At 39.5% G+C, this 17,500-nt stretch overlaps 2 protein-coding genes across 2 annotated transcripts in view; one reads left to right on the top strand and one right to left on the bottom strand.

The window, feature by feature from the left end:
- Window positions 1-3,771: 3,771 nt before the first annotated feature.
- Window positions 3,772-13,024, bottom strand: LOC138022245 (cyclin-D1-binding protein 1 homolog). Its single transcript, XM_068869324.1, has 12 exons — window positions 12,882-13,024; window positions 12,684-12,755; window positions 11,158-11,237; window positions 10,510-10,591; window positions 9,217-9,313; window positions 9,026-9,099; window positions 8,528-8,604; window positions 8,322-8,441; window positions 7,025-7,146; window positions 6,703-6,763; window positions 6,117-6,163; window positions 3,772-4,428 (listed from the first exon to the last, which is right to left on the bottom strand). Exons 1-12 carry the CDS (start codon window positions 12,958-12,960, stop codon window positions 4,308-4,310), a joined length of 1,032 nt encoding a protein of 343 aa, XP_068725425.1. The 5' UTR covers window positions 12,961-13,024; the 3' UTR covers window positions 3,772-4,307.
- Window positions 13,025-13,027: 3 nt separating this feature from the next.
- LOC138022246 (protein AKTIP homolog) overlaps window positions 13,028-17,500 on the top strand; it is a 10,003-nt gene continuing 5,530 nt past the window's right edge. The window contains exons 1-5 of the mRNA XM_068869325.1: window positions 13,028-13,269; window positions 13,569-13,849; window positions 14,537-14,601; window positions 15,859-15,959; window positions 16,831-16,919. Coding sequence (XP_068725426.1) covers window positions 13,237-13,269; window positions 13,569-13,849; window positions 14,537-14,601; window positions 15,859-15,959; window positions 16,831-16,919 — 569 coding nt within the window. The 5' untranslated portion in view covers window positions 13,028-13,236. The remainder of the gene's footprint in view (window positions 13,270-13,568; window positions 13,850-14,536; window positions 14,602-15,858; window positions 15,960-16,830; window positions 16,920-17,500) is intronic.

Genomic DNA, 17,500 nt, shown 5'->3' with positions numbered 1-17,500 from the left:
TTCTGGCCTCGGCCAGCATGTGGGCTGAGTTTCAGTCGATCTTAACCGGATTCGAGGGTTTTTCTCCGGGTACTCCGGTTTTCCTCCCTCATCAAAATCGACTCACAGCTAATAATTAAGATCTAGCTGTGGTGCTGTGCTCCGACATCAAACATGGACCGTATAGCGGTAGCTAGAGGCGCCTTTGTATGCTTTCAGCCCGATGTCGTGAGCCGCGCCCTTCGCAATTCAGTCCTCGACTGCAAGTAAGGGTGATTAGCACTAGCAATGTTTATATTTAGATTTATCAACCATCGTCCAAGCGGTAGCTATGGACGATCGCAGTTTGAGGAAGAGCTTAAAGGACCACTGTCATGCTAAGTTTGCTGTTTGTAGGTCAAAACTGGGTAAAAATCTAAATTGGTACTTTGGTTCACACGTACAACATCTCAAACAATCCACTGACAAGATATGCAATATATGTATGCCACGAAGAGATATTCGACTTTGTGCAGACACAATCTCGAAACTTAAAAAAACTGGCCCCAGTTTTTAACTTTCAATCCATTTCCATCCTCTGCATCCATGGATGCAAATAACAAAGAATAGCTTCAGTGCATTTCAATTATTATTTGGTCTTGATTGATACAAAGACGTATTTTAGTGCTTTGACGTTTGACAGAAATAGCGTGACACTTTCTCTTAAGGCAACTGATGCATATGGATGTGTTACGGCGATATTGCCGAAGGAAAGAAATGTGTAATTGTAGTGCAGGTCATAGACGAAAGATTGAAGTGATCCTAGCACTTATCAGGAGAATTTAAGCAATTGTCTCAGTGAAAAATTCAGGCGGCTGGAATGGAGCATTGCACCGGCACCGCAGAGATCATGCGTTCGAATCCCGTCGAAGGCGCCTGAATTGTTAAGGTGTCTCAGACAATTTTTTAAAAGTAAAGACCAGTGAGCAGCAAACAGCAACAGATTCTGTCAACTTCCTTTACTTCCTCCGACCGGTTTCGTCTGACCACACAAACTTCATCAGCGAGATTTGACAAGATGCCCTGAAAGGGAACCTATTTTATACCAAGGGACCATCGCCTCAGAGTCAGTGAACAGTAAGAATATGCTATCGGGTTTATCCCCATCACACTGCCATCATCGTTAGGGAAGTGTCTATTTTAAAACCAAGTTTTGCAGGAAAATAACCAGTGATCCAAAAGTTGTATCCCAAAAGTTGTAATCTTCCCGCGTTAAGATTCTTTGTCTATTGTATTTGCATTGGAACGTTCGCATTCAAATGATATGGAAATACCTTGAACCAAACGTTTTATTCTCAAAAGGTTTGAATTGGGTACATTATTTAGTTAGCCGATTTGGTCTACCGTTGTTTCAATCTAAGCGTGGATACGCGACGGGAAAACATGCTCTAATTGGCTGCAAGCGTGACAAGTTTTGTCTTCAATCATTCCAAGTTTGAGAGATATTCATGCACATGTTTCTAGAATGGCGGCAAGACTGGACATCGAAGACTTTTTCTAAGAAATTGACCCTAATCTGATAATAAAGTGTGCTTCAAATTCTTTCGACCTATCGCGCGCAAAGTTTCAACTGTTTTCTTAACGGCTGCCAAACTCAAACTTCAAAGAACATGTTTTCCCGTCATGCGTTCACGCTTAGATGATAACGACGGTACTTTTCTGCCGCTGATGGAGACTTGACCAGTTTGAAGAGAGAGAGCGTACTCGCAGGCTAGTGATGGACTCTTGATTATATCTAATCTATAGGGTAAAATCCCGTTCCAACTAGGGTGTGAGCAGCAAAAAGCACCCACATAACAGATGCTCAGATGTGTAATGTATAATTGGTATATTTTAGGGCTCACGGATTTATAATGGTAGTTGAACTGAGTGGAGTGCAATTTGGTCTAAAATCGTGGAACGAGGGAACAGCGCGATCATTTCTAGAAATCACACAATAATTATTTTAATCGCTAAAATACAGGATTTTAGTTAGTACCAATATTTTATTGATCCAGTTGGGAACAAAAGTTCGCCGCACAATGGATTTCTTGGTCTTTCAGTTTCCTGCAATTTGATTGGTTACCTTAAGCAAGCCTTGAAATCTCGATTGGTCGTTTTGTTTTAGTGTTCCTTTCTCACTGGCTGGGAAAAAGATGCGACTTAGAGCAAAAATTAGTGCGATTTGGGAATAAATCGCACTGCTTAGAGCCATTCAGATTGCAAGGATCACCAGTGATTTCTGAACGGATGTAAATAGCAATAATCGTAGATTAGAGAGTGCGTTCGAGTATTGGTAGGTTTGGTTTGTTAAAATAATAATGGCGATGATGTCATTCGAGTATGCCACTGCTTGGGGAGGGGGGCACAATTTGGAGTCTCAAGATCGATGCACCGGTTGTCCCAAAAGTCTCAATTCAGTCTGTATTAGAACCGCGTTCTATCGAACGCAATAAAACGTTAAACGTCACTCACTCCCAGAAGTCAATGGGTTAGGGCACATAAATAGTCAGTAAAAACAGCCTTAGAACAAACACGACCTAGTGATGTAAATCAAATTTCAGTGACATTCTTCAAATGTTTTCTTATCTGCGAATACAGCCGCCTCTCATCGTTCCCCGGTCTCTAAGGACGATTCTCTCTCGCGCGAAACCCCATAGATCGGCGAGAATCTTTTCTCCGTTCGTTAAATTATTTTTGGTAATAAAAGATCTAAATTACAGAATACAGGGCCACTTAAATTCAACATAAAACACATTGCCACCGCAGTCCCACAGTCAATTATCATCTCTCTTTAGGACCTATAGATCTATATCAATTTTTCCTCCTTAAGGATATGTATGTATCTGCGGTGGCAGTCAATTTAACCTCTTTTTCCAGTTTTCTTCATTCACTAAGGGACTGCGGTGGCAGTCCATTTCACTCCATTTTCTAAGTCTTCTTATTTCACTATGTGACTGCAGACCTTTATCACTGTCCCCAGTCTCCTTCTTGCTTATTTATTGATTTATTTTGTTTTCTTCTCTCAATATGCGGCTATCATGTGCCTAGTCGACTAGGGGCCGCGGTGGCCGTCAACATAGCAGCGCGTCCAAATGGTCCTGCATTCTGAAATTGCTCCAAATTCTATTGCAATTCTCCTGACACCGTTTGCCTTGTTGCGAAGACTTTTTAATTAGCCCAGATGAGATGGTTCTTTCATGCATTCGCTTCGTCAAGTCGTAAGTAATTCCCGGAGGTCTTTCGCCCGGGTCTTTCGTAAGAATCCGCCTTTCATGTAAAGTCAATGGCATTTAAAACTATTGTCCCACTTTGACAACATTTTATTCGGGTCACGAGAATTCTCACTGTAATAGACCATTTTACAGTTCTGTGCTCAGTTACCAGGCCTTTGAACACAGGCGAGGCTGGAGTTGACTTTGCTTTGATACAGACCTCATTGCTTTTCTTATGTAAATTAAAATTCATTAGCATTACAACATAATTTAGATAAGAAAAGCAATGAGGTTTGTATCAAAGCAAGGTCAACTCCAGCCTTCAAAGGCCTGGTAACTGAGCACAGAACTGTAAAATGGTCTGTTATCCCAGTTTTGAGTTAAACACTTTGCTGTCGTCGCGAAAATTCATAATAGCAACAAGGGCTACTCGCGTGCAGAATTCCGAGCTCATGGATGTGTTTGGACTCAATTTGCAACATTTAGAGCTGCCATTTTAAGCCCACACATACCAGGCGATAGTGCAGTAGAATCAGGCAATTTCACCGCTCCTGTAACGTTTAACAATCAAACACGCCATTTAAGAAATTTCAATGTGAATTAGCAAAACTATTTACTGTACTAAATAGGCCATTTCCGAAGGTCGTACCTCTTGTTAAACACTACACCTTCATTGGCCGTATAGTGTCGTACTTCCTATTGTTTTCTGGGCTAAATTCATTGCTATCTTTGTTCGTTCTAATGTTCTTTTGGCCAATCCTGAAGCCCGTTCAATGAATTACGACACGACTCCACTTCCGAGTTGCTGTTTGTCTCGATTTCGAAGTGAGTCTTGGTGCTTAACTATTGTAAGGGAAATGAGTTTGATTTGAATAAGAACATGCAACTCACTTCCATTTGAATGGTTGTGCGCCAGGACTCGCTTTGAAACTGAGGCATGCAGCAACTCGGAAATGAGCTATTCTTAAACAGCCTGCTGTTACCGTCATTGTGAGATGAGCCCCGCTCTTCAAGAACAGGGCCTGTCAGCTTTTCGTAAAATCTTTATTCCAAATAGTTTAGTTTACTTGATTCTAAAGTTCTAAGGTTGTCGAATTACGTCTCCGAAACTCCATGCTCCTGCGAGATTATCACGAGTTTATCCAAATTGTGATCAACTGCTTTGGTCAAAAAGTCCAGCCATGAAGAGTCTGAATCCACGGTAAAATGAGAAATCCTTGCGAAAGAAAACAAAAGTAAATTAATCATGGCACACGATAGCCTTCTGTTTCCAACCCCAGCCGTTCTTCAGCTACAACCCTTGCATGTACTACTGAGCAGTTTTGTTGCAAAATGTGTGAAGTGGAGAACACCACAGATCACCACAAGAAGAAGAATCTCGTGATGGGAAGAAACACCTCCAAGTTGAGATCACCAACAAAGGAGTTGACTCCCCAGCGATGTTGGTGGGCCGGCCCCGTATATGGGTGCCCCCTCACTATGGCGGTCTTTTTAGTATTTTCGTCGTTTGTAAGGAGTCAGGATATTGCACAGTGCCCTGCGGACCGCCGAAACACACAAAAAAAACACCTACCACCTAAAACAGGCCTGACTTTAGCATCGTCATCTGTCACCATCTTAATGACGGTGCCTACTATTATTACTGCGCATACGTCCTGCGCATCTCGAGATACTCGGATTTCCTATCGGTGATGCTTACTAATACAGGGATATTTTTGCGCGGTTTAAAACTATCCGGAGCAAGTACATCTTAGTAAGTGCTCTTGAGGAGCAAGGGTTGCACAGTCAGTTAGTGCGCGGCCTTGGTGCATAAGGTCCTGAGTTTGAGCCCCGAATCTTATATCCCTTGTTTCGACTTCTTTCCTTTCAGTGTAGCCTAAGTAGCTTTAAATACCCTTAAAACGGAGCACTGATGGAAAGAGCGGGGTAAAATGAGCGCACCGTCGGCTTCCTGGGAGAGTACTCTCTAGAGAGTAAAGGAACTTCCGACATAACGTGTACCTTTACCTAAAATTGGGGCTAACCATGCATTTTTGAGAGATAATTAAGCTTCAATTTGAGAAAAAACGTCATACATTGCTTTGTATTTTAAAGTTTTTTACAAATATTATTCATCAATTATCTTTGAAAAATGCGTGGTTACCACCAATTTTCTTTTTGGATTTCAATAACACTTGTTAAGATCTCCATTTCCTGCATAATCACACATCGGGGAAAAATTATCTTTAATTAGCAGGCACCGTCCTTAATGCGACAATTGAGTTTTAACGTAGGTTACTAGAGCCAGTTGCAAATAATTGAGACTGTATCTCATTTAGCCCAGCGTCCCATTCTCCCCTCTCCCTGGTCATGCTCATATCTTAGAGGAATAACAGTGCAGAAGGAGAGGGAGGGGTTTGTGTTATAGACCTCTTTCATAATGGCGACCAAATAAAACTGTTCTCATGTTTTAATGCTAATAAGCCTTTCTAGCCTCGCTACGACGAGCACATTTCAAACCGATATTCGTTTCAAAATGAGGGTAGTGGGTCTAATTAACATAAATACAAAAAAATGTAATGGTGGTCGCCATTTGTGAAAGTGGTATATATGCGAGAGAAGCCTTCTAGCAAAGATTTTATGCTAGGAAGTGTCTCATCATTTTTGCAACTAGTTGTCGCACCCTGGCTTTTGCTTGATTTCAGAGAGTGAAACGCCAAACACAGTTCCAAGCTGTGATGAAAAAATGATGTCACAGGCTGGGGAAGTCACAGTTCAATGTTTCCACTTGGGTACGTAGAGTGATTCCCGTCAGATTCTTCACAAAAGAACTGACCGTTGTTCCGTCTCAAGTCTCTGGCTTCAGGAAAGCGGAAAGAGAGACCTTGCGAATGAGCTACTTTAGCATTAAAAATTGGGTTTTACCTTGCTTTCTTCAGCACATCCTTTAACTGTTGAGCTAGTTTAGACGCCTGAACATAACGGAAACAAAAGTAAGTTTTGTGAGAAGAATAAAAAACAAAACAGAAAAGATCTAAAGGCGCTGTTACACTGTGCAAGTTTTCTTGCAACTTGTCTCGCAACGCCATTTCTACAAACGTTCTAACATTACGAAACAAGTCGTTTTACGTGTGTTACACTGGGCAACGTTTTATGCAACTTGTCTCGTTCCGATGATCGCATAATTTGATCATAAGAGGGTAAAGGAACATTTCATCGGCTCGTGCCGCAAATCGTTGCGACACAAGTTGCTGGATAGATGTTACACTATGCAATGCTTAAAAAATTCGTGGCAACCGTTGCGGAAAGTAAAACTCAACTCTACTTTCCGCCTGCTTCCGCAATGGTTGCTGCAACTGGTCTCGCAAAGTTTTTGTCCGTTGCACGGTATGTTATATTGGGTAATGATTCGTGCAACTTGTCTCGAAATACCGTTGCGAGACAAGCTGCACAAAAAATTGCACAGTGTTAAACAGCGCCTTAAAAGTCACTTGCAAGAAAGTTGACTTACAGATTCTAAAACATTTTGGTGATTCATCGGCCAGTAAAGATTCGTAACTATGTCGTCCACACTGCAATGAAAGAGAAAACTTAGCCTTTCTGAGCAATTAGTAAGGTAACACGCGCCTCATTACAAACGGCAGGGCGGAAAATGAAGTGGCCTTTTTGGGAGAAAAAGTCGTTTCGAACCCCAGGCCTGCTCCTCAAACCATCGAGCAAGAAGGGGAACACCTATGGGCGGATGGAAGAACGCCGTTATGCGATGCAAAAATGTTCCTTTTCTCAGACTTTCCCGCAATACAAATTTCGTCGCGCTTAGCACAAGTGTTCACCTTGGACTAGTTCTCAAGACTTCGTCTGCCATTTCATCTAACTGTTGAATATTTTCCACTGATGTAACTTGACCTGAAGTTTGAATTGCACAAGTAACTTTCTTGATACACGATCGACATGCCTGAAATAAATAACAATGCCTCATTACATTCCTAGATTTAAAAACACTAAACAACGTTGCTTTGGCGGATGGACCGATCATGAGATAGAGCTTCCCTATGAACATAATGGTGTATCTGCCCCAAAAGGGAACTTCTCTATAGATGTGAAGCTGTCCTAGTCTATTTCGATACCTAATATTTTTGTCCTTGGTTCAAATATGTTGCAGGAACCGAGCCCTAGGTTTTAGAGACGAAAGAACAATTGAGAAATCAGATTCCAAGGCAGGATTTGAAGTAACACCACCGGCCAGATGCACTCTCTAGACTACCCAATGAGCTTCACGAATTCTTGCGGAGTTGAGCCATTTGTCTAGGTTCTTCATATTTGGAGAATGTTTGCCACCCAATGACAGTGTTCTCCAACTTATTAGTCCCAGAAGTAAGCTTTGTAATGTTTTATTACTAAAATTACAGTCTCACAACAATCACGATCTCGCATCAACTCAAGAAAACTGTCTTGATACAACGCTCTTTATAAAACTAAAGGTATCTAAAAGCAATCACGCTGTCAATTCCCGGAAACATCCTTATTATCCATATCAGAGAAAAACACGCGCTAAACGAGCAGAGTATATAAAATAACATTGAAAACATTGTCGAATTTCGTTACGTAAGCTAAAATAGAAAAATCACCGAGACATAGACATAGACAAAGAGTCTGCTGGCTAAATTTTAAAATGCAGCAATAGATAATAACTGTGTAATGCGATGCGGCTGGGCTCCCTGTTAGCATTTTTAGCGCCTTTGGCATCACCTGATGTTTTTCTTGTTTTTTACTTTATGTGACACATTTGTATGCTCGGCGTGCCACCCTGTTTTTAAGAGCAAATTGGTTTGTGAATTTGTCAATAAACTCAGTCAAAACGATGACTTGCCTAATCTACACAATGCGCCTAGGAGAGGGAGGATAAGCTACTGGAGGTTGTTTCTCAGCATGTGAAAGGACAACTGAAACATCAGAATCCTAGGCAGGACTGAAACATACAACATCCCTAAGACTGGATGGGTGCTCAGTACCGATTCCGCAACAACAGCTTCTTTTCAGTTGTCCAATTAGCTCATCAAATCAAAGCAGAACAAATGAAAGTTAGTTATTAACGTGTAACTGTCAACTCAAAATTCTAGAGACACTAACTTTTACAAGTCCAGTACATGGAGAAACAAGTAATCTGTCTTCATTTGACCAGCCCTTCTTAATGGAATCAGGAACATCATTATCATCATTGTCACTTTGACATCCATTACACTTCTGTGCCTGCAATGAAAATACGACATACCAATGCATGATGAACAAAGTGAGTTCCATGCCAACATTGTGAAAAAAAAAATGCTTACGCATACCTGATCCAGCTCAGAGAGAGCATCTTTCACAAGCTCAGAGTTAGCATTCAAAACTGCAACAACTGCTTCCTTGTTATCTGAGGAGTGCAAAAACAAAAGCAAACACGAAAGAAACCAGCAGCTGAAGAAATAACTACTTCATGTTTGCCAGCAATTAAAATTAAGGCTTCAATGAATAATTTTAAGTAAATGAGTCTGACATGATTCTTGGTTGCACATTATACCATTAATCTACATTCCAACAATTATAATTTATTGGTCAATTATTGCTCACCATAACATTCCTTGCAACAACATGAGCTAACAATATACGAACCATCTTTGCTTTTTCTTAATCATTTTGCAATGAATGAGAGGATTCTCATTTTTTTGCAAGTGGGATTTCCACTCCAAAATCAAGGAAACCTTCAAGCCTCAGAAATAGGTAACAATTCAAGAAATTGACAAAAAAAAAACACCAAAGACACAGAGGTTGAAGACCCAGTTGATCACATTTACCTTTTGGAAGTTTTTGAGAATTGTCACAGTGTTCCCATAGTGTTCCTGTTGACTGGGTCTTCAAACTTGCAACACTGACAAGTGAAACAAAAAGCATGTTGAAACACTGACTTTTTATGTTTCAAGAGTAATACAAGAAAAAAGAACTGAACTGGGAAGAGAAGCATTTTTATTTTCAGTAAGTACTGTACCCTGAACAGCCCTCTTTGATAAATGATTCAGCAAGAGCTTGGCAGTCTTCTACAATAGTGATGACAGATTCTTGAAGCTTCTTGTGAAGATTCACGCCTAAAAAAACATGATGAGCACTGTGGTTAAGGAAGCCCCACGGAAAGCCATGTGCCCATGTGTATCATTTATATAGCACATTCTCTACTCAAATGTATGGAAAGCCATAACTTTCTTATGTAATCTTTATTATTTTGGTCTTGAAGTTTTGCTTGATGTTTTGGAGTTCCGTCATAGTGTACTGTGGCAAAATTATTATGTGGTGAAGTCTTGTCATTACGTGGTGAGCTTTTGTCATTGTATGACGTGGTTTGATGGTTACATGTTGTGTTTCCATCATGATGTGTTGAGGTCATATTTTGACGTGCTGTGTTTATAATCACATACAGGGAGAAACTCAACCGTCATAAAAGAACCTCACCACATAAAACGTAAACACAGCACGTCAAAAGAAGACCTTAACACATCATGATGGAAACACAAGACATAACCATCAAACCTTGTCATATGACGATAGCAAACTCAACGCGTAACCATCAAACCTTGTCACAAAATGACAATACCTAACCAGGTAATGACAAACCACACCACAAGACAAAACTTCAAGACCAAAAGAATAAAGATTACATGAGAAAGTTACAGCTTTCCACACAAATGCACTGTACACCGGCAATGAAGGTCAAGAAATATTTCAAGTAATAATAATAATAATAATAATAATAATACCTGGACGGGATCCGGCACTAATGGTGAATATGACAGAAGAATCAAGAAGAATCAGAGATACTAATAATTATAATAACAATAATAATAATAATAATAAACTTTACTTAACCTATTGACCCATGGGAGTAACGAGACCTAATGCCTCGTAAATGGGGGAGGGGGTGGTTCGGGAGTTGATGGGTTACCGTAAGTGTCAACTGTATTAAGCACTGGGGCACTGATTGCGGACACAACAGAAATTCAAATCAAATCGTACATTGATATTTGAGGAGAAGGGAAAACCGAACTACCTAGTGAAAATCCTCTCGGAGCAGAGTAGAGAACCTACAAATGCAACCGACATGTGACGCCAAGGTTGGGCTAAATTTGTGGGAGGCAAGTGCACTCACCAATGCACCATTCCTGCTCCCCTTGCATGCTGAAAAACCCCAGAAAGTGTGGTGGACTCACAGGACCACACTGCTTCCTACAAGACTAGAGGGTTTTACTGTTACTTAAATATAGAGTGCTAAATGTATTTGGCTAACTACCTTGTGAGAGTGGCAAGGAACGAAAAATTGTCAGCATGGCAACGACTGATGTCTCAAAGCCAGTCAACAGGCACTGCAACTCCTGAAGAGTAAAGAATTACTTATTTGCCATGCCACTCCAAAGGCATTCTTCATAAATAAATTATTACGTAATGTATCAAAAATAAATCCCATTGCATCATGGTTGGAAAACTGAACTGGCAAGGTGTCACCAGTTGGCAACATTAAATTTTACAAAATAAGGAAGAGATGAAGTGACAGCCAGAGTGAGATTTAAATGTGTCTATACGCAAATCACTTTTGACGCTGTCTCCCTTGTGTTTCTAAAGGGACAGGTTTTCTATTATAATTGCAGTCAAACTAGAGGATTATGCAGGAAATAATTTTTCCCTCTCAGCCTGCATAGCAAGCATTTTCCTGGGAGAATATGAAAGATATTTGATGTTCTGGCCTATTTTTTGTCTCGTCCCACTTCTTGCATGGCCAATTCAAAACATAAAAAATGTTGCCCGCACTAGAACGCTTGCTACGCAGGCTACTTCCTTTCATATTCCATACTTGTTTTAACCATGAGAATAGAAAACTGGCCAATACTGGCCTTGAAGTAGAACTCCTCCCTTTCCTTCAAAGGAATGTGCAGAATCTTACATCAACAGATGGAGCAGGATGCTTGGAAAAGACCACAGTCAGTTTAGTGGCTTCTTTGGAAACAGCCCTAAAAGTCATTCCTGAAAATTAAGAGAGAAAACCTTCTGGTACAGTCAGAGAAAAATAAACTCATCAACGGCTCTAAATCTGTTAACCCCACCTCAAAAACTTAAGTTTTAGACGGTGCCTACTATTGTTATTGCGCATACGTTCTGCGTATATCGAGATACTTGGATTTCCTATGGGTAGTGCTTATTAATACAGGGATATCAGGGTTTTCAATAAGAGCAGGCATATTCGTGCTTGCATGCCCTCATTTTAATGAACAAAACAAAAGATTAAACCTCCTGAGTATTATCACATGATCTGTATTGGGAAAACAAAATGTACAAGCCGAAAAGGTCTATTGCATGTGAACTCCCCGCCTACTTTTCCTTAGAAATTACCCCAAATTTTACGAATAACATGAGAAACATTTGCACAAAACACGAGCCCCTGATTGGTAAGGATTTGTTCACGAATAACAGAAAAAGCACCTGAATTCTGAGTAATTTCAGCGGCGATTCGTTTTCCTGTCCATGTAAAAGGAGGTGATTGAGGATCAAGCACACATGTTTTTGTCTAGCTGTCTAGTACTTGGTGTAAGCTGCCAGATTTGCTAACTACATTTGAAGCATTCTTTTCGGTCACGACAGACGAAATGCATTGCATGCACTTGAAAAGAATGCACAGGAGCCCTAAACAGGCTATGTCACGCTATTTTAACGTGTTTTCGAAACCTAAAATATTTCTTGCCATCAACTGAATTTTCCCCAAAAAAATTACAGCATTAATTTAATGTAATCTCTATGAATAAAAAGCCGAAATTTAACGATATTAGTGTTCTTTTAAATACCCTAATTTGTGTTCCAGAATGCAGGAAATACATTCTAAGAGGCCCAAATTTCAAAAATTTCCCAGGTGAGGATTCTCTGGGACCCCCCCTACAAACTTGTGCCTTCAGCTACAGAAAGTGCACTTTTCTATTCTCTGCCTACTCCTCAGTTTTTGTCGCCTATTAAAATTCTTATTGAAAACCCTGAGATATTTTGGCGCGGTTCAAAACTATGTGGAGAAAGCAGAACTTAGCAAGTGCTCTTGGTATCCAAAAAGCAAATTCGGGGTAAACACGCATTTTTCAGAGATAACTGATCTTCAATTTGGAAAAGAACGCCATACATATATTGCTCTAATTTGTATTTTAATTTTTTTACGAATATTGTACGTTGATTATTTATCTTCGAAAAATGCGCGGTTACCCCCAATTTTCTTTTTGGATTTCAATAACATTTGTCAAGATCTGCATTATTATTATTCAGTAGACCGCGCAAAAATACCTTTGAATTTGTAGGCACCGTCCTTAAAAAGTAAAGTTAATCTTAATTGTTAATTGTTTTTTCCTTTTTAATCAGCACCTCATGCACCTTCCCTGTTAACTTTTATTTCAGGTTTACGGACGCATTATCACAAAACAAAGATTAACGTACCTATTTTCAGCCAAAACTCCTCCAAGGAAAAACTCAGTTCCAAGTCCTCCATAACTTGACCCAAGCTTCCTTCTGTGAGAACGAAAGACCCTCAATTCAGACTTAATATTAAGTACATCAAACACGTACAATTTCTAGTCATATGAAAGAATGTGAACGGGTGTTCTAGAATACAGCTGCTATCTAAAGGCACGTAACCTTTTATTTTTCCTGCGCAAAGTTCCAGGGTATCTATGAGTGATTGCAGGACCTCTACTGTCTCACCAGCCGCCATCATGGAATTTCATCGTCCGAGTAACGCGCGAAGTATATACGAAGATTTCCGCCAATTAGCCGATGGCAGTGCACGTGACCTTTATTGAAAATGGCCGCCAAGAACACTGTCAACGATCGACGATAAATATTAATGAATTTTACATGTTAAACAATGTCCGAAATTGTCCAGGCATCGCTTAAACGAAGTCTTGATAACTGTTTAAAATGTGGGCAACTGTGTTGAATTGATTTTGACCTATGGGCAGCATTTCAGAGCGTTTCATGGTTTTGATGAGAGATGTTGAACGTTACTCATCATCTGCGAAAGAAGGTAAAAAGATATTCTCGGTCCACGAAATATTTTGTGAAGAGGCGTAAGATCTTGCAAAAGAGTTTTGTTTACTTTGTAAGCGTTTAATGCTGTTGCTCTGAATTTAAACCCAGCTTCAAATCAGGAGAAAAACACCTGATTACTGTCAATTGCGTGAAATTAATATCATTTACCATTAAAACAACGTTTCAACTACTATTTGCGCGAAAAATATATAAATTGCCGTTGGTTTGCCATCTCCTGCCGGTTCTTGCATTGAACTTCGATCGGAAAAAATCTATACATGTTTTCTCTCTCAGCTCTTTCTTGGCGATCTAGATGAAACTCAAAGTGGTAAGTCACAATCGAAACAACCACCTGGCTCGAAATACAACGGAATGGACAACGGAATGCAGTCACAAAGTAATGGTGATGAGAGCTCGCCAAGAAATAAGAGAAAGTCTCTACCGCCTGTTCCATCTCCGGAAGAGGAAAAGTCCATGAATCTTTCAGTTGCAAGACAGAGATCTCCTGGCACTAATCCGTCGCAAGTCAGAGCGTATGGACCTTATTTTCTCGAGTACACATTAATGGCCGAATAGTAAGTCGTTAATTATTGTTTTGATCTGTTTAATTCGGTACAAAAAGTGGGGTGTGTTTCATTTAATTTAAATTGAACAATGCATAAATTCGTATGTATTCTTAATTAATTCCCACTTCCCTTTATTTTGTACAGTTCTACAGAAACAGTCGCGCCTGCCTTTCTTGTAGCATTATTTAAAGGACCAGACTTCACAATACATGATAGGCACCTGCAAATAAGTGGCTGGCCCTTTACAAAGAGAGCTTAGTATATACTTGCTATTAATTCAACAACAATTAATATCAATCCATACCAATTATATATATTAACGATGACTAATAATAATATATTAGATAACTGGTTTCCTCATTTATTGCTAGCAGTTGCAGAGCAGTTTTTGAGCAACCATCACCAATTTTTTTGACAATGGATTATCAATGCACATAACTTTACAATAGATTGATCATCATTGATTCATTCAATGATCTGTTTCCATTGATTGTTCATCCTTGGTTTTCACATCACTCACGACCATTGGCTATATAGTAATTGTGGAAACATAATGTGCTGAGGTTAAAATGTCTTTGTCTGCTCGCTATAAATTTGTGCAGAATTACTGTTTGCATGTATGGTTTATTATTCTTGACCCTGGCTTGCAAATTTTGTATTTCATTTAATTATTATTTTCTTTCTTTATCTTGACAGTAACCAGCTGCGAATTCAAAGGCTGCCGGGTGTTTATGTGCTCCCAGCTGCCAAGTCGCCTTTGAGTATGTGTTTCTTAATTAATTAAGGCCAGTCACATGATTTCAGTAAACCCAAGTCTTAGAGCAATTAAGTTACTTTGGGAGTCTAGTTAGATTTCCACCATAAACAGCACTGAAAGCTGAATAACATTGTGATAAAGAGTTCCAACTTAACACATTGACCCCCGGGAGTGAGACTTAAAAGATTTTACTTTGTCTATTATGCCAGGTGATTTTACTCGCCATCTGGGGGTGTCCTAGGGCGTTTGAGGTGTCAGAGGGTTAAATGTACGCACAGCAAGGTGCATCACAATGAGTTTTGTCATTAAAGAATGAGCTTTCTTATCCATTTTTGTCCTGAAGAAATTCCCCATTGACAAGTAACACCATCTGGCGTCACACAAAGTAAAATCTTTATTTGTCCCTAATAGGAGGGAAGGAGGTTAAAGTGGACAAGAAATTATTTTGATTTAGACATTGATGTTGTTAACATTTTCACTGCTATGGGATTCCCCAATGACCAGGAAAATCATCTGGTGTTATACAGAGAAAAATCTATAAGTTGCCCTCTTAGGTAGCAGAGGATTAAAATGCCATTTCTTCTCGTTGAGCTATAAATTTACAGTGATAACCATTTTTAATCCATTCACACGTAAAGCGCCCCCAATCGGCAAATCAGGATCGATGGCTTAGTGGTCATCAACTGCACCTGCCTTTGTGACCCAGGATCAACCCTGGTCTTGGCCATGAGGTTGTCAGTGGGCTGAGTTACAGTTGATCTCAATCTCACTCTGAGGGTTTTTCTCTGGAAACTCTGATTTTTCCTCATCAAAACTGACTTTCTGTCAACTAAACATGGCTGCGGGCAGATACCCTCAATAGGTATAACCTCTGGTATCCTTCCCTTTCATTGAGTTGAATGAATAAAGTTGCTATTGCCATCATCTGTTGTTAGCCAGAGTAAAATCAATAAGTCAAGATTACTTGCAGATGGGGAAGAGTTAAGGAGGTAGAAACTGGTTTTCTCCAAAACCTGAATGTTACTTAGCCACTTCCTTATCCAGTTTATTTTTAAGAGGTGGTTTTCATAAGAAAGTTGCAGTGTTTAGAATAACACAAAGGCGAACTTGAATCCCTATAAATGATACAGAAGTCAACTGGTTTTGTCCTTTTAAAGTCCATTGCAAAAAAATAATTATATACTACTGGAAGGATCAATATGAAAAAACTTGCAATTTAATATTATTATTTGTCTAAAGTTGCATTTTTGTTTATTTTTAGTCTGGTATGGAGTAATATTTATTAGGATGGGTTCTTATCAAGATGGTATTTTCAAGTTTGTGATGACAATTCCAGAGAATTTTCCAGATGGAGAATGTCCTGTAAGTTACAGCCTCTTTGCAAATGTTTATTTTGCAGATGTCGTTAAGGAAATAAGCATTGTTTTCCCTATGTTAGGAAGTCTTAAACATTGCTTGAGAACCATCGGTACTCTACCATTTGGGGATTTTAGTCCAGGCAGTACAGCCTCCTCCATACCCATGTTTTACTGCACTCAACATTCGTGGGGTGGGGGGAGCATTGCATGTTGACATGAAAAATGGTTGTTGGGGAGTCCACAAACAATTTGGCTGAATGGTATTGTTACTTGGACCTACAATAGTTTGCAAACGTCTCTTGTATATCACTGAGCTGTAGTAAATGTGCATAAAAGCTAACCTGAGGCCTAATTAGGCCTAACAAAGGTTTTTAGGCCTAAGGTTAGCTTTAATGCATGTTTAGGATACTTTCTGTATTCGCATCCTTACCCTTACCCTCACCCTTGGTTTTACCCTTACCCTCATTTTAGAAACGCTGGAGGTGAACCAGTTAAGGAAATGAAAAGTGATAGGTTTGACTCTTGTTACAGAGTTATTGGATTTTTTTATTTTGCGAGCCCACATTGAATGATTGATAGAATATACGAGAATTTTCATGTGTCTGAACTTATGGAAATTGAATACATGAGAGGTGGAGATCATCAGTTAAGCAACTGTTATGCTGAAAGCCTGAAAAGAAATTCAGGCTTGAACAAGGCTCAAACCCTCTGACCACGGGACCCAATGGTGGCCAGCTCCTAAGTGGGAACTGGCAACTTTTGACTTTGATTTATATCCCATATTAAGACGTGAAGGAATGAATGATACGTGGAATGCTTTGTATAGTATTTGCTAATAAATGCATCATTACATAATTCGATATGTTGTCTTTCAGAGATTTATCTTTAAGCCACCTGTATATCACCCTGTTGTAAATATAGAAACTGGAGAACTGGATGTCAAAAGAGCTTTTCCAAAGTGGAGGTGAGACACAAGAACAGGTGTTAAAAAGAATTAAATCTTAATGCTTTGTTTATTTAAGTAGATATGTGTTTAGCTGTGGTAAGCTAGGTCATATATTATCTTAACAACATCATTCATATCATTGAACAGGATAATTAGAGATTCTCCACCTAGGGCCAGAAAATGCATGGAATTCGATGCATGCCCAATTTTGATATCCAGTGTGAAGTGTCCCTTTAAGGTGATTCTGTAGAAATAGAACTTGTCATAGATTTCCTATGAAACTTCCCACACTGTTGTAACACATCAAGGAGATGATCCTATCAATCTGCACACATTTTGTAATAATATTGGCCACTCCTGTTAGGAACCATTGTAATGATTTACCGCCACCTTTGTCCTACTTGTGTTAGCTTGTGCTACCCCGCTTTAGTTCATTCTGTTTTTACCACTTAGAAATATAGTTCATGACTGTTTAAAACCAACAGCTTGTGAACTTCATTTGTGGTTATACTGCCCTGTTGAAGCTAAGTTAACCAGCTGAGACAGTGGAACAGGTCTAGGGACAAGCAAACACCCTTCACAAATTTGAAGAAAAATGA

This window comes from Montipora capricornis, chromosome 10 (genome assembly GCF_036669925.1).
Source record: "Montipora capricornis isolate CH-2021 chromosome 10, ASM3666992v2, whole genome shotgun sequence".
NCBI classification, from domain to species: Eukaryota; Metazoa; Cnidaria; class Anthozoa; order Scleractinia; family Acroporidae; genus Montipora; species Montipora capricornis.
Note: the sequence above shows the minus strand (reverse complement) of the source record. Positions and strands in the feature narration are given on the sequence as shown.

Bases quoted from the DNA above. Each gene is read 5' to 3' on its own strand.
- LOC138022245 (XM_068869324.1), bottom strand. From the start codon at position 12,960: ATGATGGCGGCTGGTGAGACAGTAGAGGTCCTGCAATCACTCATAGAT. The intron at 11,238-12,683 runs GTACGTTAATCT...CTTAATTTTCAG, and splicing joins GGAGTTTTGGCTGAAAATAG to GAATGACTTTTAGGGCTGTT. The intron at 9,314-10,509 runs GTAGTTAGCCAA...ATGTTTTTTTAG, and splicing joins TTCCTTGCCACTCTCACAAG to GCGTGAATCTTCACAAGAAG.